The sequence below is a fragment of the Teleopsis dalmanni genome, chromosome 2 (assembly GCF_002237135.1).
Source record: "Teleopsis dalmanni isolate 2A chromosome 2, ASM223713v2, whole genome shotgun sequence".
NCBI lineage: Eukaryota > Metazoa > Arthropoda > Insecta > Diptera > Diopsidae > Teleopsis > Teleopsis dalmanni.
The window spans coordinates 160,380,454-160,406,840 of record NC_051847.1 but is presented as its reverse complement, the minus strand read 5'-3'; the positions used below and the strand labels follow the sequence as shown (position 1 = coordinate 160,406,840).

At 28.1% G+C, this 26,387-nt stretch overlaps 1 protein-coding gene across 2 annotated transcripts; it reads right to left on the bottom strand.

The window, feature by feature from the left end:
* Positions 1-700: 700 nt before the first annotated feature.
* On the bottom strand, positions 701-26,387 carry LOC119677898 (protein unc-13 homolog 4B). 2 transcript variants are annotated; one of them, XM_038089472.1, is made up of 14 exons: positions 26,244-26,387; positions 20,308-20,560; positions 12,817-13,157; positions 12,706-12,753; positions 10,133-10,292; positions 9,267-10,081; positions 8,984-9,198; positions 7,165-7,445; positions 5,868-6,026; positions 5,448-5,813; positions 3,748-4,008; positions 3,510-3,679; positions 887-1,065; positions 701-826 (listed from the first exon to the last, which is right to left on the bottom strand). In XM_038089472.1, the coding sequence occupies exons 1-14, from the start codon at positions 26,318-26,320 to the stop codon at positions 735-737; spliced, it is 3,417 nt and encodes a 1,138-aa protein (XP_037945400.1). In that variant the 5' UTR covers positions 26,321-26,387; the 3' UTR covers positions 701-734. The 2 variants fall into 2 exon arrangements, with proteins under 2 accessions (XP_037945400.1, XP_037945402.1); XM_038089474.1 differs by lacking the exons at positions 20,308-20,560; positions 26,244-26,387 and adding an exon at positions 14,617-14,901.

Here is a 26,387-nt window from a genome sequence, read left to right as displayed (position 1 = left end):
AAAATAAAGAACTTAACTTTGAATAGGAAAGTTATGTTTAAACTATAAAACAATTCAGCACATTTTTTTTTTTTAAAGAAGAAAAGTCAGCATTACATTATTTGTTTTGATACAAAAAAAAAAAAAATTGTCTGCTCTAGTGATCTTGTAAATTAGTAGGACTCAAAAAACCATTTTTTTTTTTAAATATTTATTCTATTTCTTAACACTTTTTATTTTTTTTTTTCAATTCAATGTTTTCATTTTTCAATTCGTACCTTTCATTTGTACGAATTAAATTAAATTAATTTAATTTATATATTTTTAAGAAAAAAATAAAATTTGTAATAACTTATTTATCACTAGAACTTACAACGGTAATGACATTACTATTCCTACTATTGCCAACAATTAAATCTTGTTTGTGTTACATAGAGAAATAAAAAGAAAACTATAAAATGTCTTTAGTAAAAGATATAAAAAAATTTTCTATCAAGAGTATATTTTTATTCTTTATTTCTTTTTTTTCTAAATTCATTTTCTCCAAATAAAACGAAAAAAATTGTTAAAAAAATAAAATTGTTTGTAAAAGGAACCAAAAAAATCCAACGTTATTTTGAATTGGAAAATCAATGGTTTATATTTCAAAATAGTTTATTCACATACATCAATGAAAATATAAATAATTCACATCATTAGTAATGTTTAATAATTAGTTTGTTTTTTGCTGACATAATTTTATAAAATATTCGATGCTAAGAATACGATTTATTTTTTAATTTTTTTAAAAAATCCTTCGCTTGTTTGTCTCCTTGTCTGAACTCCAGCGCTCTTACAACATCGGATTCTAAATCGTAATTAAATTTTCAAAAAATCACTTCTCTAAAAAATGAATAAAATTTCTTACTTGTTAATTCAGGTCTGGATAGTTCCATATGAATTTGTTCTTGTTCTGAAGTCACAATATCTGCAAATGTGATGTAACATTCACCAATGTACTGGTTTGTCATACCAAACAAATCCTTATCCTTGATGCTAAATAAGATAAGACTGTCTTGGTTATTTTGCTGTTCTTCCGTTAAATTTCTAGAAAAAGCAAAAAATTTGAAATTGAAATGATTAGAGTAATAAATTTAGTCATATATAATATTTGCCACTTAAAAATAGATACTTAGTCATTTAACTGGTCATAATTTATAAAATTTCTACTTAAGGCGTGATAATCCAACAAATCTGTAATTCAATCTTTTGGTGAAAAACGATTTAGAAAAATATTTCACATATATTTCAACTGTAACTAATTTCGTATTTATACTGATATACAAGGGTAGTATAGGATCCTTCCGATTGATTGTAAGCAAATAGTGTATATAAAGCTACCCAAGAATTTTCCTGTTTACTGGAGATCAATTTGCATAACAAAAACAGGTCATAGAGATTTAAAGAATCCAAATTATATTAACGCCTTCATTCTGTTTTTATCACTAATAGGGTTCGAGGTAATATTACTAGACACGTAATTCAATAAAAAGCTCTATAATAATTAAAATTCGAACAGTAAGGTACACAACAGAGTGCAGCATAGGACTAAACTTTGTATTATTGGTGCATTAAGTACCATTCCATCCATTGTGTTAAATCTAATGTTTCTCCTAATGCCGGTTGATCTCAAAAGGTTAAAATTGCGGTTAGGAGTAGATTATACTAATAAATTTAAAGCAACTTCACAGTAAAAGGCTGATTTTTAAGGCCGCGGCTACATTCTTCAGTCCTTATCTAAAGAATGTCCAATATAGCTTTCTCACATTCTCAATTTTGAAATTTATATTGATTCTTTATGTAGAGACATTTCGCTGTCTGGAAGTCCCTCGTTAAGAGGAGATTTAACCATACATACTAAAAGTTCAAAATAGGTTGTGATGTAAGTAATGTAATTTTCTCGAAGGAACTGGATAAATCTATTTATTATAAGCTTCTTGATCATTGCAGTCTTTTTCAGATGGGAGTCATTGTTATTAGGAAGTTGTATAATGTTTGCAAGTGATTATTATAAAAGTAGCTACTTTAAAGTCCCTGAGTTTAGTCCAATTAACACCTATGACTGTTTTTGGTTGCTACACATTTTCGAATGAGATTTTGACGCAGTTTAACATCTCTCCGCTCTGGGTTTCCGGTGATAGGGACATTTTCGACAACTGCATGGCAAACGAAGGTGGACAGCCGCTTCAGGCTATCATTCAGTTGCTGACATTTTTCTGTGTTGAGCAATTTATTATAATATGCAAAGACTCAACGATATGAAAACATCTGTATGTAAGTTAAACGCTTTTAATTAAAAAAATTTGCAGTAACGTCAATGGCGAACGATTTTTGTAGTAAAAATTCGTTTCAAGAGAGGCTTGTGAAAACCGCCAATTTGCCAATAGGGATGAGGATTTCTATAAGAGAGACATAATGAAATTACCTTCAAAATGGCAACAAGTTATCAAACAAAACAACGCATATGTGACCTAAATCGGTTCATTCTAACTATGGAAAATAAACCTTCAATTTCTTGCAAAAATAATGGATTTCTTTTTACTACACCTACTCGAAGACTTTGTATTAATGATTATTAATGATGTATAAATGAAAACTCGAAATATAATATAAATTATATAAATATATGTAAAAATTTGACAATATTAATATATATGCATTTAGAAATATATTGTTTTTGTTATTATTATTTTGTTATTTATACTTTTACAATCAGTAATAGCAGAAAAACAAAGATTACAGCAATACACCAAACGCTCTCTGCCTTCTCATCTAAATAGATCGAAAATATCAAATCCAACTGAAAACTGTCTCTGTTGGCATCATTTCCATCAAACTGAATATATCATGTATCAAATACTCAACATTTGCTTTAAAAATACAATTTACAATGTCCATAATATTAATAAATCGTTTTCCTAAAACCTATGTAAACAAAATTTTCAACAGAAAACATACTACTGCAGTTATTATAGTACCGTGTACGGAATGCTGTAACATTTGATAAGCGCAAGCCCTCCGAAATATTTAATGCACATATTCAACTATACATACAAAAAAAAGGGGAATTCGGAGTTCGGACCTGAAGTTCGGAATTTTTTTAAATTAAATGTTTGAATTAGTTTTTATATAGCATTTAAATAATCTCCTAAAACCTCGTTAAATTAGTGTCTGCATATTAACTACGTATAAAAACGTATCGCTTTTCGCATGTAAATCTATTCAAAACAATTTAACGTCTTTTCGAATTCGAAAAGTTTGATTTTTGTTGTAAAATTTCAGATAGAATGATGTAATATATAAAAATGTTTTCATTAACTATATAAGTTGAATGCAGATAGAGTTATCACTTACGATCAATTATAATTTTGATTAATTTATTATCGAATACTTTTCATTTATGCATTTTACATTATATACTATCAATACATTATGTATTATTAATATATATACTAAATAAATAAAATCAATATTTAATTTTTGCAACTTACATTGAAAAGTGCTCGTCATATAGGGGAAAACATGATTTGCTTTTAACAGCAGTTTTAAGTGCAGATACACCAATAAACTTATTTGTAGGTAAGAAATGCACCTTTACAAAGGAATCGCATGATCCATTAGAATCCATTGGTACTAAACTTCTTCCGTTTAATATATTAAGCTGAAATGAGGAATTAGTTGTTTATTATAATTAGTATTATTAGAAATTAAAATATTTTTTTGAGTTACTTTTAAACTATTTTCTGTAAAATATGCCTTTATCGCCAATTGACCAAATTTAGAATTCTTAATCTCCTTTTGATATTCCATTCGTTCTAAATAATACTGATGAATTAATTCTGCAGTTTCAAATCCGTGCAAATTTAGGAGTTTTTCAATTTCAATTAACACTTCAACATCAGATGTTTCAAAATTTTCCATTTTAAAACATTTTACCATCACTTGAAGAGTGTGTTTCAGGTTTTGAAAAAATGCAGGTGGACGGCGTTTCTAAAATTAAAATGTATATTAGTTTTTATGATATCTCTTCAAACAAGTTTTATTTTAATAAGATAACTGAATTTTACATGTAGTAAAATCCTTATAATTGGCAGAAAAATATGAACACTAAATTTTAAAAACCACAGAGCTTAGAAAGACATCCACGTTAAATGATTTGAAATATACTCTAAAGTGCACAAGGCACGCATGAATACCCATAGTATTGCTAATGAAATTATGATATACATATAAAGTATACCATAAAAATAGGTCAAAAGCGAAAACAAATTTCCTTGGAACAAAAGTTAGACATTTTAAACTTGGAGAAAAACCTACTAACATTAGGAAAATTGTGAATTTAGCTCTAACTACCGTAAAAACTACTTGTAATCATATTGCGGACAATATAAAGTATTATGGAAAAGCTGTTTGACACATTTGGAGGTCAAACAAGTTACAAACGTAAAAGTCTATTTATTGCAAAAAATGCTTCTATCGATTTGCATAGATCAGAATTAAAATCAGAATTAAAAAAGAATGCTATAATGCCAACTGCGAATTCAGAATAAGGCTCTGTCGATATTCAATGAGTTAAAAGGAAATTCTAAATCAACAAGTGATCAAAAACTAAAATATATTTGGAAATTAAATATACGGAGAAATGTGATTGCAAATCGAGATCTTACTGTATAAAGAAAAAATGCTTGTAGAGACAAGATATTAAGGAATTATTAACTTTCAATTTTTAGTTTAACTGTAATCAATGGTCTTACTTATTGGTATATTTTATTATATATTACAACTTCATACAGAGTTTCTGATATAATGTACCAAAAGATGGATACACTGTTCAAATTTGACATAATTTAACCCTGTCGTAACATTTTCAATCTTGATATTAAATACGGATTATTCAACTTATAGATTTTTCTAAAGACCACTGATGATGGATATTTGGCGATATACTAAGCAATTTTATGGTCAACCTAAGAATTCACTTGATTATTAAAAAATTTTTTTTTAACTCAAAAATTTTCTCGAAATATATGTCTTGTATTACATTTAGTTACTGTTTGTTCTATTTAAAAAATCATTTTTACTCAGTACTTAATATTAAGTTTTAATTAATATGTAAAATATTTCTGTCAGGCTCCTATAAGTACGAGGCCGTCGACGGTCGCTAGGGATGAAACTACTTGTATATGAAGTTTTGTGTTGATTATAAATATATAATAAATAATATAATAAACATATATAATAAATGGAGATATAACATACATAAAAAACACATTTATAATATATAATAAATAGATATAACATATATAATACAATAACATAATATTGATACGAAATAAAAAAAAATATGCAATTTTTTTAAAAATAACATACAATATGTTTTCTTAAGAAATAATTCAAAGTTATTTTATTATTAAAATATAAGTACTCACGTCTAAATTAGATTGAATTAAATCGTACATTATAATGGATAATTCTGCCCAAATACAATCCAACATTCTACCAAAATTAACCTCGTTCAAAATATTGTACAGAGTGCTTAACGAATTTTCCATATAATTCATCAATTTTTCCATTGAGTTTGAGTCCTTGTAAAGAACTTCTGAACCTTCAGCTAAAAATCTTTTAATTGAAGGGGCCATTTTCCTAGCAACAACAGCAATTAATTCTTGAATTTGATTTCTTTCAGTGTCCAAAGCGTTATCAATGACATTTTGAATTGTGGCTTTACAACGTTCGGATTCTAAGTGCGTTCGAATTTCTCCCAGTTGTTCAATAACTTTATTAGCTCCCAATTCCTAAGTATAATTTAATGTTAAAAAAACTAAAAATAAAACCTGAATTCTACTTACTAGTATAAATGCTGGTAAACTTTGACAAATGTAATCAATGTTATTTATTGCAAAACACCATTCAGTGGACACAATAAATAATTCAGTATTATCTTTAGTTAAGTATTCCACACGTTTTGACATTCTTTGAGCATAAAATACACAGCACCTGCAAATATCCTTTAAACAAATTATTTAATAAATCTAAATGGTAGTCAAAAATTTTAATATAAAAAATCAGTAAAGTCTCCCATATTAGTACTGTAATTTAAAAGTAATACCAAATAGAAAACTTCGTGAAAATGAAAAATGCTGCTTTAGGTATTTCCGTAAATGGTATGTACTAGCGACTTATAGTGAGCTGGATAAAAACAAATAAGAGTTATGTATAATTTGTGGACTGAGTGGACATACATTAGAAGAATTCGAGTAAAGAATCTAATATAAGTTTCTGATATATTTCTTTCTAATATCATATCACCTGCAACTTTAAGTGTCATCACTTCCATTTAAAACATACTGGCAGAGTTTGGTATTCTATACGATACCTTAAGTGTGTTCGTTACTTATTAAATTTAAAACTTTCTTCAGAATGCTAGGGCAATGGGTCATTTTTATTCTTGGACGCGGTTCATTCTGATTGCTACATTGGCAGTACAGCCGAAAGCTATTAATTCCATTTGAGAAAGTTGATCGTTAGCATCCTGCAATTAAGAAATTAGCCGTTCTTTGAATTCTGTCTTGTTCTGCAACCTTACCTTTGAATGATGGCTTGTAGATGACTACGCCAAGAAGTAATATCAGTTTAACAATGGGCCAACTGAATTTTCTATCTGGAATTAAGCAAGAAGCTGCTTTGCTGAGTCAGAAAATTGTAGTACCTGTCTTTTCATATATATAAATAGTAGGGAACGTGACTTATGTTTCCAATAAGAAAGTATCATTTTCGTATTTTTGTGAATTCACGTATGGACTAACTTAGATAGTTTTATCTAAATTTAATTCACAATTAAATTAGACAAGTTACAAACAGGAATCCAAAAACTAGCTAATGCATATTAAAGTTTAAAATCATAGCACCACCTACGATGATATTTTTAGGAGAAACTTTAAAGAAGAAATCCCCTCCGATAAAAATAGCAAAAATAGATATTACAAGATATATTTAATCCATTAACTCCTAGGAGGAGCACAAGGCCGCAAGATATTACAAGATATTATTAGCTTATTTCTTTTTATTGAATTTTGCATGAATTAGTAAATTTTTTTATAAACAAAATAACTTTTAAAAGTTCAAAGATTTTAAAATTGTACTTACATCAACAATTTTTGCTACAAATGTGTACGCACCTTCAACATCAGGCCAATCAAGCTGTTGCCAAAAAATCTTGATTTGATAGAATATCGCTAACGTATCTACAGCAGAGGAACTATATTTCACAGTCTCATCAACTGCCTTCAGTCGATCAAGTTCAATTGCTTTGTCAATACGATTTAGGGCTTTCAATATGGATATATCTAGCCAATGTGTTACTCCAGGAATGAACCATGTGTAAAAATTTTCTATATCAAGTTGTTCATTTGGTAATAATGATTTGCCTAAATGAAAGTTTAGATTTTGCATTTTTTATTCGATTTTGAAAAATTTGAAGTTATATTATTATATCTATATTTAGTCTAAATTATATACTTAATACTAAACTATCGAATTATGAAAAAAAATGCGTAATTCTAAATTTTATAAAAAGTTGTTGTCTATACTTGAAAGACTACGTGCGCTCAGAACAGTTAAAAATAATTACATAAATATCATATAAAATTCTTAATTAATAAAAATATTTATATTTCAACGCAAATTTATGTAAAATTGTAAATTTTTTTGGATTCAAAATTAATAAATTATTAATAATTAACATAATATTTATATTAGTATAGATACCATTCGTCTAAATTGTGGTATCTTTCAAATGAAATTTGGAAATTGATTGATATATTAATATATTGTACATATATATTGCACTTATTCTTAATTGTACATATATATATTTCTATATTTACGAGATCTCTGTAGACAAATAAATTAAGTGATGCTAATTGAACTTGAAAACTGTGTTGCTAAAATGTGATGGAAGTTGGCAAGAAATGTTATTAAAGTGCCATAATATTTATAATGCTACAAATAGTAAGGTAGGCGAAGTGGAAAAGGTTCGCCCTCATTAATTATGTAGGAAATCTTTTTGATTCTAAATTTCTTATAATTTTGAGGAGAACATTGTCTGAAAACTTTCAAGGGTAAGTTATAAAAACACCTTCTTTTGGGTTAATTTAAGCGCCTCAAGGTAGGCATTTAATTCGATGATGATTTTTTTATCAGACAAATATTTTTTCTCAAAAGCATTTTCTCCAAATAAGCAGTAGTTGCTGGGGACGAATTTTACAATATAAAGAGGATATGGAAGCAATTTGAGTTTAGTTCGTGCAATTTCATTATTCAAACTACTGATCACTGTCCACTCAGCTGACTGCATGACTTTCTGATTGCAGAGTGAAGTGGTGGATCTAAGCTTCATCCATTATCACATATCGATGAAAAAAATTCATTTCATATGACTTTGACAACATTTTACAAAAGGTGATTGTTTTAATGAATTAATTTGCATATGATATTCTATTTAATAAAAATACATAGTTATTGTTATTAAAATTTAAAATTTAAGCAATTAAATGAAAATAAGAGTAGCCTAAAATATCTGTAAATGGAATATCACTGGTGCTATAACTATAAAAAATTTTAAAACATATTTATTAAAATTATGAGTATATTAAAATAATTGCTTATAATAAAGGAAGCAGCAATTAAATGTAATTCGCAGATAAGTTTTTCAAATAAGCTGCTAATTAGGAAGAGTTATATTCTTCTTCATATTACCTCACACTTTATTTAAAAATAATAAATAAAGTTTAATATATTAAAAAAATAAAATGATATCCAATAATCTAAAATAGAGAAAAGCACTACTTTCAGGATATATACACTTAACCGCTTTCAGCAATGTTTGGGAAAATTAAGTTCGTTTGTATACAATAATGTCATATGTAAAATCTTTGTTATTTGTAAATAAAAACTATAAAATTACCTAATGTTAAGAAGCGTTTAAGTACAATATAAAGTTCAAAAAGAGTTGTGCCCATATTAACATTATCAATGTTTGGTAAATACTCGAACCGGTCATCAGGTACATTCAATCGTTCCATATTTGCAGATATTTTTACAATAATAGGTTCGATTATTTCTGTTAGTTTCTTATCGTAAAATTTAAATAACACTGTAGAATAATTTATATGTAGTTTGCTATAAATAAAAAAAAATGATCTTATAATAAATATTTGTTAAATAAAATTTAATTTAAATCAACTTACTGATAAAAATGTTTATCGAAATATTCCATAGCTTTTTGTAAATCAGATCTTATCATTTGTATTAATTTTATTAAATATAGTAATATACTTTCATCACATTCATCATCACTCTTGGGTTTACTCCCCTCAACAATGTACTCAAGCCAATCGTTAGTTCCACTATTAATTGCAAAAGTAGCAATATCATTAATATCATATTCCTCAATATCAGTATTCTCAGGAATCCAAGTATATTCGTTTTGAGGAAATAAACTAGTATCTATTGGCAGGACGAATTCTTTTATTTGTGATATTAAATTCAACACTTCAACAAGTGTGGTAATTGCTTGCTGGTCATTTCTTGTACGCAATTTACGTAGAACGGAAAAACAAGAAGGCAAAATCTGTTTTAATCCACCTCGAAATTGCTTAACTTCTTCCGAGTTCCGTTGCAAACATATTAAGAACGGAGTAATTACTTCTAGTAATTCGTTTAAAACTTTAAAACTTATTGGATGCTCTTTATAAAAAGAAGTATAAACGACCCATTGACTTAAGCTGCATTCGAAATTGCTAAGACCGCTTTGAACAGAATGTTGAGTTCGAATTAACTCAGAATTAGGGTTAAATTTTCCATCCCAGCAGAATTTAGTTGTTTTCAATGATTCCAGTTCATGGATAAATAAAAGCTTAAGTAAATGCCTGTGCTCTTGTATTGCAACATATTTGTTCTTTTCTGCACTTAATGAAAGGCTGATTAATATTGATCCACGATTTTTTGCTTTTGATCCTTTTTCTAAATTAAACCAGACTGTTGAACCAGAAATTGGAACAGACTAAAAATCAAAGATTGAAATAGTATACTGAACTTCAATTTCAAAACATACTTTTAATGTTATAGTAGTTCTTCCAATTAATTCATTATCGTGCCTTCCAGTAGAAGCTGTTAATGCTATTTCTTTAACCAATTTTCGTAAGCCTCGTACACCTTTTACCTCAAAAATTTTATTCACTTTTTCTTTAACGCTTTCAGCCGCATCAAAATCCCTTAAATTTACAGAAAAAAAAAATATTATAAGTTTTGTAACAGATAAGATTATTTAATACTAGGTTCATGTCTATAACATCGCATGAGTATTAATAAAATATATAGATATTTATATAAAAATATATTTAATTAGTTCAATTATTCTACAGCTAGTTTATAATTTCGTTCTAATATAAACACAGTAAGCGATTTTGTTAATAGAACTTTCATAGCAAATTAACAAAATTCCAGAAAAATGTGCGAATATAAAACTGAAGTACGGCTTTTGGTATGTTGGTTAAGGAGCGCTGACTCTGAGTTTTAAATTTTGCAGCACACGAGTTCAATTCCTGGTACTTGCAGTTGCAAAAAAAAAATGGAGACTTCGAGTTAGAGATTTTTAAATTTTTTATTTTATTTTTGAAAGACACTCGAATTACATTTTAAGATATTTATTTATTTGCAATCAAATAAAGCACAGAAGTTATAGTTAAGTAAAATATTCAGAAATTAGGGTTTGGGAATTTAATGTTTTTCTTGTTTTCAGTATAAAGAGATTTTACTTTATTTATACTCTTACAGTGATTATCAGTTGTAATATCATTCCATTCAAATATAAATTCTGAATTTTGAATGAGTCTTCTATTTCATTCTTGGAAGGCTGATGAACAATTACATCCACCGAACCCTCATCATTACTTTCCGTTGCGCTTAGAATTGGATAAACTAATTCAGATCTATAATGCTCAATAATATCGTTATCTTCAGGAAAGCTTGATGTACAAATTTCATTGTTAAGCTCAATATAATCGTTAAGAGTAGCATTGGAAGTTATTTTATTTACTTTAAACCACGCTGAACAAAGAAGTAACATAAAAAAGAAAAAATTAAACATTTGGTTTAAAAAAAGGGACTTCCCCTAACAGAAAAATGCATTTACATTTAAAACAAAAATTCGACTTATAGAATGCACTTTCCTATATTCCTATCAGCACGGAACAAAATTTTTGTTCGAGTTATAGAGAAATTCGACTTACATTAAGACCGAAAAGTTTTCGGAAATTCTCATTTAAAATTCGCGCGCTGTATATTTTTCGATATTTTAAGTTTATGTAGTTTGGCAGCAATTAAGGACAATTACTATGCCAAAAATGAGCGCGATCTGTCAGACAGTTCGTTTACGGCAGCTGTTTAAACCAGTTCACCTCAGTAGTGCGTTGCGAAAAAAACAATGGAAAAAAATATTGAACAAAGAGTTTGCATCAAATTTTGTGTTTCGAACGAAATTTCGTGTGCGGAATCGTTGCGAATGCTACAAAAGGCTTATGGGGAAGCAGTTTTATCGAAAACTCAAGTTTATGAGTGGTACAAAGCCTTTCAGGACGGTCGTACGACCGTCGAAGACATTTCGCAACGCACTACTGAGGTGAACTGGTTTCAACAGCTGCCGTAAACGAACTGTCTGACAGATCGCTCTCATTTTTTGCATAGTAATTAAGGACAGTGCTGCCAAACTACATAAACTTAAAATATCGAAAAATATACAGCGCGCGAATTTTAAATGAGAATTTCCGAAAACTTTTCAGTCTTAATGTATAGAAGTTCGAGTTATGGAAGCAGAATTGCATGTAATTTGCTCTCTAAAACCTTGGTGCACTGTTTTTGGTTCGAATTATAGAAAATTCGAGTTATAAAAGTTCAAATTATGGAAGTTTAACCCAAAAAAGCCAAATTTTGACGAATCCGTGACTTTCTGTATAACATGGGACTAACAGTTTAGGCGAAATTTTGCATGACCATTTGATGATGCGAAAGAAATTTTCTAAATACATGCAACATTTGCTTACAACAATAGACCAAAAAAACCAATATGTTTCAAGCATTGTTTGTACTTTTTCAGAATTACAACCAGTTTTGCATTTCTAATTAACACTAGATGATCTAGTGTTAGATCATCAGATCTACAGACCTGTAAAATTTCACAATTTTGAACCGATATACTACCTGTCACAAGCCGTTGAAAATTGAAGAAATTCCTGACTCATTGTCTCGAATACTTGCCAAAATTATTGCATTAAATGTTTTTCCACCTTCGTTTCTTACCTGTTCATATATGATTATCGATACACATGATTTAATAACTATTTTGTGAACTGATAATTCTGAAATTAACAAATTGTAATCAATTCTGTGCAATGAATAGTCATTTAGTTTAGTTTTTCCCTTAAAACAGATGTAATATTGAATGATTTTTTAAAAGAATTTGTTCGTTTTGTTTGCTAAAATTGGTTAAAATTTGCTAAAATTATGTTTACTGTTAAAGTTTAAGAAACTAAAGCCGATATTATGTTGAATCACCCTTGCTAATTTCAAATCTCCAAATCTGACTTAATAGATTTTATATGAAGCTCTTACAGAAAACTAAAAACTTACCAAACTTCTACAATTAATTTTTCTTCTCGCGGATTTTCTGTGATGGGCCTGAAAAATTTTTCATAGAAAATTATTTATTGCTATAATAAGTTAAAATTAATATATATTTACAATGAGAAATGTTCTTCCCATATTGGATTCAAAGTATCGGGTTTTACTGATGAGTTGTACCGATGAGTAGAATTGGACTCTAGAAATAGCGTTACGAATGGATCTGATAAACCATTAGAGTCTTTCGGTATCAAGTTTTCTGCTTTTATTATTTCTATATTTAATCGTATTTTTGGAGGTTCTTTGTTCTTTGAGGCTGTTAGAATCTCTTCATGTTTTTCATCAGGAATTCTAAATACCTGTTGGGCAAATTCAAGCAGTGTTTCAGTGCATACACTTTCCGATTCACAACCAACATTATTAGTAATTTCATATAATATTTCTTCGTAGAGATCATCAATCTAATATAAAAAACGGAACATACATTCAAATTATGAATTATTGTTATTAATTATAATATTATATTATATAATATTATTAATAATATATATATTATTAATTATACATTATAATATAATGTATAATATATTTGAAATAACTTATATCCGAGTACATTATGTTTTTTGTTTCATATTCACTTTGTGCTTAAAGCTATTAATAACATTTCAATTATCATAAACATTACAATTTTGATTAACGGGTTAATTCTTTTCGAAATATGTACATATGCCATTAATACATACTTATTCATCTTGACTGCGTGTTGTTGATGCTATTAGATAACAAATTTTTTATAGCATTTTTATATCATATTATTATTATTTGAAAAGGGGTAGTGCACTGCGACCTAAAAGACCTATTGTGCCAATTAGTTGGATTAGAGTTTCTCCAAGTTCGATTTCTTTAATGAAAGACAGTATAGAGCCTATCTTTCATAGTCTTGAATCCTTATGATCCCTTAATCCTTATGATCCATGAAATACCCTTCTAGGTGTTTCTTCCGCTTGTGCATTAGTGCCGGGCACTCCCCAAGAACATGGTATACAGTTTTTCTCTCTTCTCTACAGTATCAGCAGTCTGAGTTCGATTGAATTCCTAATTTCGTTAGGTGATTATTCAATCTACAGTGATTGGTCAATGATCCCGTGATGATTTTTTGGTTTAGAATTTTTATACTGTAGAACATTAATTGGGGTATTGACAGGTCATTGTTGATCACATCATATCCGCTCAAACTAAATTTAATTCGCAGCGATGCTTATAAGAAATGTAACGCGAGTCGGATGCAAAGGAAATTCTGCGTACCTGCCGGCTCTCTCGAGAACTCTATAAAAATAATTGGGGCTGTCAGTTTTACAAACTAGAGTACATGCCTGAGGTTGCTGTTGAACTTTTAATATATTTCGCTAATAACACGCGCATCCTGTGTGAAATAAGACTTTGATCTATATCACAATGGACTTTAATTGTCTACGTGTGGCCATTTTGCTATTTAAAATGATTAATGTTTCGAAATATTTGATTAATTCATTAGGATGTGTATGCTATAACAACAAATCTTACTCGTATTACATTTTCCAAACAAACTAAATGCAGTTCAATTTGGATTAAACCAGTAGTTTTTATTTAGAAAATCTAATTTCTGTATTCCAATTAAGGTTTGAAAAATTAAATAGAAAATTATATTTGATGTGGGATATAATTTGAAAAAACATATTACAAGAAATGTTTGAAAATTTCAGAATATAATTACTTTTAAGACTCATTTTATATTTTGGACACAAATGCTTTGTAAATATTTATTATAAATTATAAAACTAAAGGAACATTTTGTTGTCTTTTTTAAATATGAAAATTTTTAAATATTTTTATATAACTAGAACATATTCTTAATTTGCTATTTGTTCTTTTTGCACTTACTGTCATCGCATTGCAAACGCTTTTTGTGTGACTTTCTATAAGGGTTTGTGGAACTCCTCGAAAATGTTGGCAGGATATTATACCGTTTTTATTTAAAATGTTTTTTGGTGACGGTTCCAATAATGTCGAAACGCTTCTTGATTTTTTGTGTGCTTTTAATCTGAACTTATTTATGTTTAAGCATAAACTAAGGTGTTTTGATACATAATTATTTTTTTTATTTAATGTTTGTGAGGATTGATTTATCCAGTCATTACTCATTTTCGTTTATAAACTCACTGAAGTCAAATTGATTTTACTTAAACGCATAAGAAAGTTTTTTATATTTTTTTGCATATTTTATTTCACATATTAAGTTATAAATTATTAAGATATTTTATTTTTTTAATATAATTATTGAATATTTCATTAAATACAGAAATGAATAATATCACATTAAATATAATTCAAGTGTAACCATGAACTGCGAATGTTAGCGATTATTTATTTATATCGTATCTATGTATTACAGTTCCTACGATGAGAAGTTCGCTTTTATTGAATAAAAAGCATTTATTTTTAGCCTTAATCGAAAAGCTCAAATTGTTAAATTTTGTGAATGTACGGTTAGCTTTATATGAATGTATTAGCTTTTATAATGTATCGAAAAAAAAAAAATTTAAAAGTATTTGCTATTAAAACATTCTTTAAGATACAATACAATATTAAGAGATTTAAAAAATAACTCTTGTAAATAAATAAACATACAATACATAAATTAAGTTCTTCTAATATTGTATACAAAATTCGAAGAACAATTTTTGAAATATTTTACCTAAGTACGTTTACTTACGCAAATAGATATATAAATAGAATTAAGTACAATAACTTTGTCGAATCAATCGGATATTATTGAAAAAGTGTGTATGATTCCATTAATTCTTCCCAGTAGAAAAAGTGGTCTTCGAAGACATTGTCTTCAAGACGGTCTTTGATACCGCGTCCGCATGTTCAAGCAAATTTGCAAAACAATTGCTCAAAACATGAATGTAAATACTCTTTCTTTGCTTTCTCTCTCATTTTTAGTGTTCATAGCAACGTATTTGAATTTTGCCTCAGATGACGCTATGTTTTATAAATGAAGTGACGCAATAATTTTGAAGTGTAGTGAATAAACATATTGTGAAATAAATATTAAAAAAATCAAAATGAATAAAGAAACAAAATCATTAAACTATGAAATATTAAAAAAAAGAAATTATATCAAAACAAATGAAATATTGACTTAGTTCCTGGAAAATATATTGATATTAATATTGAAGACAATAATTCCAGTGAAAGTTGTTTAAGAAACGAAACAAATGATGTTGAAAATAAAAAAACCAAAAACACTTATGAAAAATTAGCTGTTATATTTAAAAAACACAGGATTAACAGGCGTTGTGGTAATGATATTTTAGAACTCTTAAGATCAGAAGGTTTAATTGTACCAAAATCCTTTTCAACGCTTTTGAAAACATATAAAACTTCAACAATAGATGATAGCGAAATGCTATAAATTATTTTATATTAGTTTTAGTTAATTTTAGATATGTTAAGTTATATTAAGTTAATTATTTAAATTAATTTTCACTATGTTTACTAGTTTTTACTAGTTTATTTTTAATATCTTAATAAAATTTATAATAATTTATAATAAAATTTATAATTTACTTTTAAAACTTTTAATTTTGAATGTAATGTAAGTAATTATTATATAAAATAAATAAAAGTACAAAATACAACAATTTCTTTCTACTTATTTAAAGAGAAAATTGAAATTCATTTAAAATTTAAAGAGTGCAATAAAAGAGTAGAAATAAAAAAAAGGGTGAAAAAATTATATGAGCACTGCACTAAGAGCGCACAACTTTCTGTCGAATGCGTCCGTTATGCAAGACATGGTCTTCGAGACGGTCTTCGAGACATGTACGCAAAAATTCATTGAAGACATTTGGCTAATTTGTATGAAAGTGTCTTCAAAGACCGTCATACATTTGGATCGATCGGTCTTCATGTATGCATCCATGTCTTGAAGACGTCTTCGATGACGGATCGATCCGTTTTCTACTGGGTTATTATGTTCTATGGCTTCATACAGAAGTTGCACAAATATACCATTAATTTCTATGTATATATACATACATATATAAACTTTAGGTAAACTAAAATTTTATTTTATTCATTTTAAAAAATTTAATGTGCAATTGCTAAACATTTTTACACACGTCGTATACAAAAATTGTTTCTTTTTTCTATTTTTATGTTATTTTATATTTCTTTTATTGTTTTTTTTTTCCTACATTGAAAATATATTCATTTTATTTTTGAAAACTACCAATTAATTAAAGCTTATATCAATATACACGAGTCTAGCTGTCAAGCCTCGCATAACTTTATCTCTTATATCCAATGTAAGTCGCATATAAGATGATTATTATTTACTGTACGTAAGAAGTCGTATAATTTGTTTATGGACATAGCTCTGAGTTTCGGAGTCAGTGTTATTAGAATTGGAGATTAGTTGAGGAATTGTCATATCATAAAAAGAGTACACCATTCTTGTTTTTAGATAGTTCTGTAGTAAATCAGTAGATTTAGAATAAAGCAAGTAATGGTGTGTGAAAATTGGCATAATAAATAAATCCTTATTCTAGATTTAGAATAAAGTAAGTGTGGATGAGTGAAAATTGTATTTCCAAGACGTAATCGAATCCATGCTCTAATGGCATTTCATCCAATATTTTTTTGGTATTGTGGTTTTCGAAAATTTTTTGCCAAAGTTCACAAAATAATGTTCCACACCTGACTAATTCCTGCATTTACCTATATCCCCTGGAAATGTGCAGTTCTCTCGGCTTGTTAATTTCCTTTAATGCCTTTATGCTCAGTAACCCACATAATTTTTGACTTAATAATGCGTTGTATATACTTGTAACAATGGAACTACTTCAACAGTAGAGACAGAAGATAATTTGGGCAAGAATAATAACAACGGCAAATGATGTTTGCTGTTAATTGCTGAATCTTCCGTACACATAAACGAAAAATCATTCAATCGTTTTTCATTACAATGTTCTGTAAAAAGTTGTTTTTTGTAGTTTTTATGTAAAATATATAAGTTTGTAAAACGCTAGCAAGTTTTGTAGGGAGAACCACCTTACTGAATTTCCAAGACAAAAACTTTCTGATAAAACATATGTCGATTCCAAAGTCAGGCCTAGTTGTGTTGACAATTGAATGCAATTAATTACAGTAGGGAGACGTTTAAAATTCTGCTAAAATTAATGCATATCAAAAAAAATATAGATTATATATAAATTTGTTATTACACTACATTGCAGTGGAGTGAGTTTTTAGTACAATTTTTCTTTTAACCTAACTTATCTATAGCGATAGATAAGTTAGGTATCTATAGCGATCAGCGGTGTAAAACCTAAAAACGTTGGACCCACCACACGAAACGTATTAGAGAAGAGCGTGCTCAGAAGATGACTCTTACTTAGAAGACTACATGGTGCTGGAATAAATGTTGTTCTTTGATAACAAACACATCTGAGAAATATGTATAGAGGTCTTAAAGAGCATACTTGGATACCCAAATCACACTGGATCTGCGATAAGAATTAAAGTTTCGTGAGTTCCTGGGTGTCACACATCTTATTCAATAAATTCTTCTAAAACAATTCTTATAAAACAAGTGAATTCGCGTCATTTTTTGAAAATGACCAGAAAAGTTGTCATTACAAACATAGCATACCCATTCTTATCTGCATGGATGATGAGTAATAGACGCACAGTATCCAGCACAACTAATAAGAAAGTGCAATTGGGAGCACACTCATTTGACCTATACAAAGTACCAGCAAACTACCAGATTTTAATAGCACCTTTCCTATTATGTTAAAGACTATACTACGTACCAAAAACTAAAAAAAAAACAACTTCAACATTCATTCAACTGAAGAAAATGGCTTCATGAATAATGATACTGTACATGAGAAAATGTTCAACGACAGAGCACTACGGGTTAAATGATGCTGCAAATGAACAATGAAACGGAACTTGAGGAAAGATCATTCAAAACCTACTGCAAATGGACTTATATATAAGATTTTCATTGACTCACGAGAACCCGAAAATAATATAATATTAATTTCTTCTATTTTTCTAGATATAAAAGTGTGGAAGGAAGTAATATTACCTTTGACATGTCTTATCGAACACAAGAAGGACAGACGGCAAGGCCTCCAACAGAAATTTACCAAATCTATTTAGGTTTTTCCTTGAACTGCACAAACTTCCTTGACACTGTCGCTTAAAGGCACACGCTCACAACATGGGTCTAACATTTACCATAGACATGTGGACGAAAACAATTTATTGCCCTATGTATCGCAAGAATTATTTTCAATAACTGAATTATTTACATAGAGTTTTTACTTACGTTACATATTGGCAAATATAAACTAAGTTCATTCTGAGAAATGACTGCACAAAGTATGTAATCAATGGCCTCCGTTGTTATAAGAAATGGTTTATTAATTTAATAATTTTGCTTTATCTGCAGCCTGTAATAAAATGTTTGTAAAAAACTGATTACATATATCGCAGTTTTCAATATTTGTGGGCTTGTGTGTTTTTGTATGACTTTGTGCTTTGTGGGGTTCGTCTTAACAGTACGTTCTGTAATCAAATGTCATAGATATGTGACTTCGTATTTTAGAATGTTCTATATTATAGGATAGAGCTTGAGATTATAATCGCTCAATCTTAAAGAATTTTGTTTTTAATTTTATGATATTTTAAGCTTTTGTCAAATTCAATAACGTCATCGTGATGTCATTCTTTGAGTATTTTATAATCCCTAGTTTTTGATGAAAATCTCTAGCGGTAATGTATTTCGTTTCAAAATTATTGCATAATAAAAGTTTTCCTATCAGAAAAATATGTTGATATTCAGATACCAATGAGATAAGTGTCTCATCATTATATTTGTGTTCTTTTCCTAAGTTCTTGTAATCGTTCCGGGGTATATTCTATTTTATGTTTCCTTTCGATATTGTTGTAATGTCTCAAAGGACGGTTTGTAAAAATCTAATTATTAAGAGTGACATCGTGTTCAATTGTATTTAATATCCGAACACGACAATTTTCTTTGGCAGCAAGTTTAGTGTTTGCAGAAAAGACCCAATCAACTTCTTTAGAAATTAGGAATTTCTTAAAATACGTATCTCTAGGAAAGATATTTTCGGTTCTTGCTTTTAGTACAATTGCTTTGTATTGCATGGGAATAGATATTTATAGCTTAATGTGACTAACTGTTAAGATGTAAATATAATTATCAATATTGTATAGACATTTTTTTAAGATATCTCTATCGATAATTCTATCTACTTCGATAGAAAAGTTCTCTTAATCTACTGTGAATTAAAGATGTAACCAACTCAATTGAAGAAATATAATGTCTAAAAATGTCTACAGTTGTTACTGATACTGAATTTATTATATTTTAAAACTATAAAATATCAACATTAACAGTTAATGTTGACCTTAATTAATAACTAAATTTTTTTTTTATATTATACTTTAAATATGTAAATAAATAAATATGTTAAATACATATATGTTATTAAATGAGTAAATGTATATGGTAATATCTAATTGACTTACGTTCATGCCACAAGCTTCTGTTACGAGTTCATCCGTTTGTTCTGACGATAAGGATCCATCTTCGGAACTTTGAAGTTTTAAGTCGTAATCGATATACAAATCAGCATTCGAAATTGCTGATTCTGCTAAATTATTTTCATCTTCTTTGACTTCGAAAGAAAGATTTGACATTAAATCATTGTTTTCTTTTGGGAAATTTTGTCCCAAGAGTGATCCAAATTTTTCAAAAAAGCATCCGTCTTCATTTTGCAATCTAATTTAATATAATAAAAAAAACAAACATTTGAACAATGTAAATAAAACAACATAGAGACTAAATCAAAATAGAAATATACAATATTAAAAAGTGATATACTTTAAACATTAAAATAAAGGAACAAGTTAACGTAAGTTAATATATCATGCATGCTTATGAGTATTAGTGATGGATTATTGGACTAGAAAGTTTTTTGCTCCAGCTCAATTTTTTCTTTAGTTAACCTTATTAAAGTACTGACAGTAAATTTATTTATTATAAAAACAATACAAGATAAATTCGCGAAATCCTTTTTCGAAAAGTAATTAAATCGAGCCTGCTTTTCTCTTTTACATAATATTTAAAGAATTGTTAATAAAAAAAATGTTTAAATAAATTAAATATTGATATTTCAATAAATAAAAATTAGTGAAATATTTCAAAATTTATTTATTTGATCATTTTGAGTTGAACACTGTATATTGGGGCAGTTTATACCACATACAAAACAATATGGTTTGTTACTATTAGAAAGTAACAAAAGATGGAATGATCTGTATAAACAAAACCACATAAACGAGGATCTTAACACGAAACAATATATATCTCAATGATATAAAAAAAATGTTAAAAATTTGATAAACATCAAAAACCAAGACTCCAAACTTCCCTTATCGTTGAATCTCAAATAAAAACAAATACTTTGTTTTGCAGATTAATGGTTATTTTTATAAAAAAGACATAAGTAAACATACTTAAATAATATATATAACTTAGCAATAAACGATATTTTAAAGTTTTCAAGTTTTTATCTAAAGAACAACAGATATTTCAAACATAATGACATTATCTAATATTCAGTCTTTTGTCATCATAACATACTACATATACTTAGTATTGGAACAACGCACTAAACGGAAATTTGATTGGTATGAGAAGCTAATTTCACTTGAGAGAATTATCGACCTCTTATCAAATTTTTTGATGCATCACAAAACTAACCCAAAGAAAAATCAAGTAGAAAACATTACTACATTGAGTGAAAAACAAACAACCTCAAAAATTTGAAATTTACAATTTTCTATAGTAAATAGAAATAATCCTCATATTAGGTATATGAACACAGAAATACAACAGACAAAGAGACAACATTGTTATCCCAACAAGACACCTATTAAATGCTACGCTTAGGAAGTAGTTAAATAGAACTAAAACGCTGGCAAATTTTTATTTGAAAGTAATGTATATAAAATAAATAAAATAAAAACTATATATTTTTTGTTTTTGTGTTCAGTCTTGAGTTTTCTTGTAAGTCTTATCGACAAATATAAATAAATAAAACATTCAGTTTATTTTATTTAATTTTATTTTAGATCAACCCTCTTTAGTAAAATTTTATGTGATATCTAAATTTTTTTACATAGTTAAATAAAATTAATTACATAAATAATAATCATTTGCAAAATTATATATAGTGATTAACAGTGTTGTTCGTATTCAAATTATAAACTGATGGTATGATTAAAATTAATGTTGGATAAGTATATTACCTCCAAAATAGGGATGATCTAGCCTCCTAATTTTATTAGAATATTTGGAATCATATTGGATAAGTCAATAACGATTCCAGCATTTGTTGTAAGTATTGAGTGACAGGTCTAGAATAGATTTTTATTTTGTTTTTGTATATGCCATCCAACCAAAATAAATTTGTCATAAATTCCAAATTTCAAATCCCGCACCCTTTAAAATCCCATCATATACATATATGTATAAGGTGGTATATACCTATGTATGTTTACAAGTATATACACATATATGCGTAGGAAAGTTACATCTGCAGATCATTTAATATTTTAAATTAAGTAACATTTCTTGGAGTAATAAAATAAATAATTAAGACGGGCAAAAACACAAATGTAAAATTAGCATATAACATAAGTCTGCTCGTAGAAATAATTGTAACATTAGCAATTAAGTAACAGGTATAAACTACATACATATAAGATTAATCTTCGAAATTCGGAAATAGTTACATAAACACGCACCTAATTACAATGGCTGAACAACTAATGAAAACCTGAAGCAAAAAATGTATTCTGTCCATCGTGCTGCACCTGAGAATTAAGCCAGACAAACAAAAAATGTTCCCTTATTTACTTGCAGCAAAAAATGTATTCTGTCCATCGTGCTTCACTTCAGAACCAACTTAGTCAAGCAAAAAATGTTGTCTCATTTACTTCAGTGAAGATATAACTACACCCTACATATGTCTATGTTGGCCAAGCATTAAAAGATTTAACTACAACTCAAAATACGAAACCAACAATTGAATGCTCCAATAACACGTTTGTATTAAAAGACATGTTGAGAACCTTTTTATACCCCATTTACAGATTGTTAAATATATTAACAACACTCGTCTCTAGAATAACATTAGGTATGTTAACATTAAAATTAGGAATATGAAATGTAAATGATCTGTATTACAGTCATGAATTAGAAACTTTCATAATTAATCAAAATATTGATATAATGTTGCTCGTAAAACACTTTTAACAAGCAAAAAAGACTTTATATTATAGCAGTATGTATATGTACACTACATATATATAACAAATGGAGCAGATAAATACAGTAAATAAACGGCTCAACTGGAACATTCATTTCGAAAACGTAATTTGCAACGCTACTTTCGTTAGTTGGATTTGTATGTTAGAAGTTTCCACAGCAAAACCTGGGGCCTTAATCTCAGACTTCTCTCACTGAGGTTCATATTGAGCTCAACCTTTTGCGTCTTTTTAACATAAAGACAACAATTTAATTTGCAGAGTGCACTACACTCTGTAATTAATATGCATTGCTCCCGTTCCGTTTAGATAGGCTATTCGATGAATCATGTTAAGGGTCATCTTAGCAGCCTTCGTCTGATCTACCTTTGGCCACCATGCCAAGGAAATATAGGTGTTTATTGGTATTATTACGGTCTTGTACAACGAAGTTATCATTATTGGTCGCAGACCCCATATTTTAAATTGAGAATAACTACCAATTCACTAAAAGCATAGGAACCTAAAATTAAAAGACTTTAAAAGAGCGCCACTAATTCATTAAAGTAAGAGGAGCATACGAAAGTCTGGAGTCGTTTACTCTGAAATTCAGGATACTTATCGAAACTTTTATTGAGAGAAATATTCTTCATTCTTTTGTGTTCCTAAGGGAATATTGGGTCATGTGATTACAATTGTACCTAACGAAAAGATTCTATTTTAACGTGAGTTTCGCCCCCTCCAAATCCGTTATGAGAGCTGCCGAAGCAGGTGGATTTGCCGTATATGTACGAGTACTACTTGGAGACTGAAAAACCATCGGGTTTAGACTCATGCTTTATTTCTAGAAAATAGTTAAAGAAGGGAACAAAACGTACCGGCAAGGGAGACCCTACCAGTAGCATGCTAACGCCGGCTTCGCACGAAGACTCTACGTAACTATTGTGCCTCCTCAACATGTCAAGGTGGCAGTCCCCAAGTAGTCTCTGTAGTTATAAGTTATATACAGTAATTTTTTAATTTATATTATAAATATAAAATAAAGAGAAAATATGTATATATATAAAATTATAGAGAAAAATTATATATATAAATTTATTAAATATCTTTATATCCAGAATTAATATTATTAATTACATTTTCATATATATATTTTTAAAGATTAAAGTTTTAGCAAAAACAATTAAATATAATTGTCTATGAAAACTCAATTAATTTGCTTCTCTTATCTACTATAGTCCCTTTACGCAATTGCATTCATAAATTTCTGTCATAAGTGTGCACAAAAATAGAATGAACAAAATAATGTCCGTGTGCTCTAGCTTAAAATATAAGAAATAGAGATTGGGAATTGTATGAGAGTAATTTTCTGTTTTATTCGAATATCAACTGCATGTATAAGAATCCAACATGTTGACTTGCCGAAGCGGTTAGATGTGCGGCTAAAGTTTGCAGCTCACATCACCATACATTTCTTTCGAATTTCGTCTCTCCCCTTTTAGCTGTTGCTCAGCGAATAATTACCACTTTGTGTGCGGAGTAGCTGGCCGCACATTTATACGTTGCAAGTGTGTTCGATTGTGTTTGATCACTGCATAAACATGTATGGTTCTAAATACAAACTCTTTTGTTTGAAAAAAGTTGGTTTGATGTTATAAGATATATGTGAAAAGTTGTATTTATTCCATATTGATATAATATTAAACTTATATATAAATTATTTATTTAATGTTATTTTGTTAATGAATTATTAAATGTTATATTGTGAATATATTGTTGCCTAATGTAACATAGTTACCATTAATAAAACATCTTATATATTCCAATTTATCATTTTTAATTTAAGTAGTACATGTAAAAACAACATTGTAGAAGGGTCGCACACTATTCCAGATAGGGCACAGGTCGCCACTGACTACAAGTCTTTCCCTTACAAAAGGAATAAACGTTGTAAGATAATTATAAACGTCCCTGGACAATATAGAAAATGATCAAGGACCCGTCATTACGGTATAATAGACATGCTTAAAAATGACGTGACGAGTCCATATATGACTCTATGTACAATTTGGGACTTAATTCTTATTTTTAATTCTATTAAATAATTTTTCTACCTCAAACCTAAACCCACGCATATTAAAAAATGCAAATACAAGTTTATGTACCGGCATATGCCAAGAGCAACGACCTGCCTTCTGCATTGGTCACACACGTGCAATGTGAAGAAGCGAAAAAGAAAAGTAATATGATCTTTTTGTTTTGCGCAAATAAAATTCTTAAAGTGCATTAACTTGCATTGGAATTTCATTTAGCCCAAATCTATAAATAATAAAATAAATTTATTTAAAATTAATTAAAATGCATAATAAGCATATTTCTATGCAAAATATTAGGAGAACATAATATTCAGACAGGTTAGTGTTTGGTCTAAAATAAGTATAAATACTGTGTAAATTTAATCAATAAATTTAAATTCAACTTAGACTTTGAGTTTACTTCATTGAATACTTTAAGTTGCCTAGTTGCAACCTAGTAAAGATTATAACTAACATCGTGTCGAACTTTAAGTGACACAAAGCAAACAATATTATATTAATTTCCTAATATAATAAAAAGTATTATATGTAATTAAAATAAATAAAACGCAAAATATTAAATAAATGTGACATAATGTACTAATTTTTAAATATAAACTACATAATAAGCTCCATTTTATAAATCTTAAATTAATTAACTTTTAATGTAAGGAGTTCAGTTTCGAATCAAACAATGTTTGACAACATATCGTATTATGAAAACTATTTTAGGTCCAGATGCTTGATTAATTTAAAAACTATTGAATAATAAAAGTCACCATATTTTTATTAATATATAACAAACAAATGCTTATAACTACGTATTTCTATTTAAAATTAATGATTCACTGGTTGACATCAGCCAGTTTGACTCAATTCGTTGAAAGAACGTTCTTACACATAATGCATTTTAAAGGAATTTAAAATATGCATAAAATCCATATTACATTTGAATAAAAACTCAATTTAGAAAGTTCAAAACTATGATAAATGCGTAAAATACTTTTAATAATGTAAACAAAAAATTATCCTATTAAAGCACCATAGATAAATGCTGCATATATTTATTCTATTTACCTGTTTTCATTGAATGCATTCTGAACACTTTGTTGCGTTTGGAGAAACAGTTTTTTTAATATTACCTCTTCACCCATTATGATATATTTTATGTTTGCACAAAATAAATAGTTATTATATAAATGTTTAAATAAATAAAAATCA

What these genes read in the sequence shown, in the direction of transcription:
- LOC119677898 (XM_038089472.1), bottom strand. Translation starts at nt 26,320, where the DNA reads ATGGGTGAAGAGGTAATATTAAAAAAACTGTTTCTCCAAACGCAACAA. An exon ending in TAAACGCTTCTTAACATTAG is followed by an intron (nt 7,446 to 8,983) that starts GTAATTTTATAG and finishes ACTTTCATTTAG; the next exon opens with GCAAATCATTATTACCAAAT. An exon ending in GTTTACCAGCATTTATACTA is followed by an intron (nt 5,814 to 5,867) that starts GTAAGTAGAATT and finishes AATTATACTTAG; the next exon opens with GAATTGGGAGCTAATAAAGT.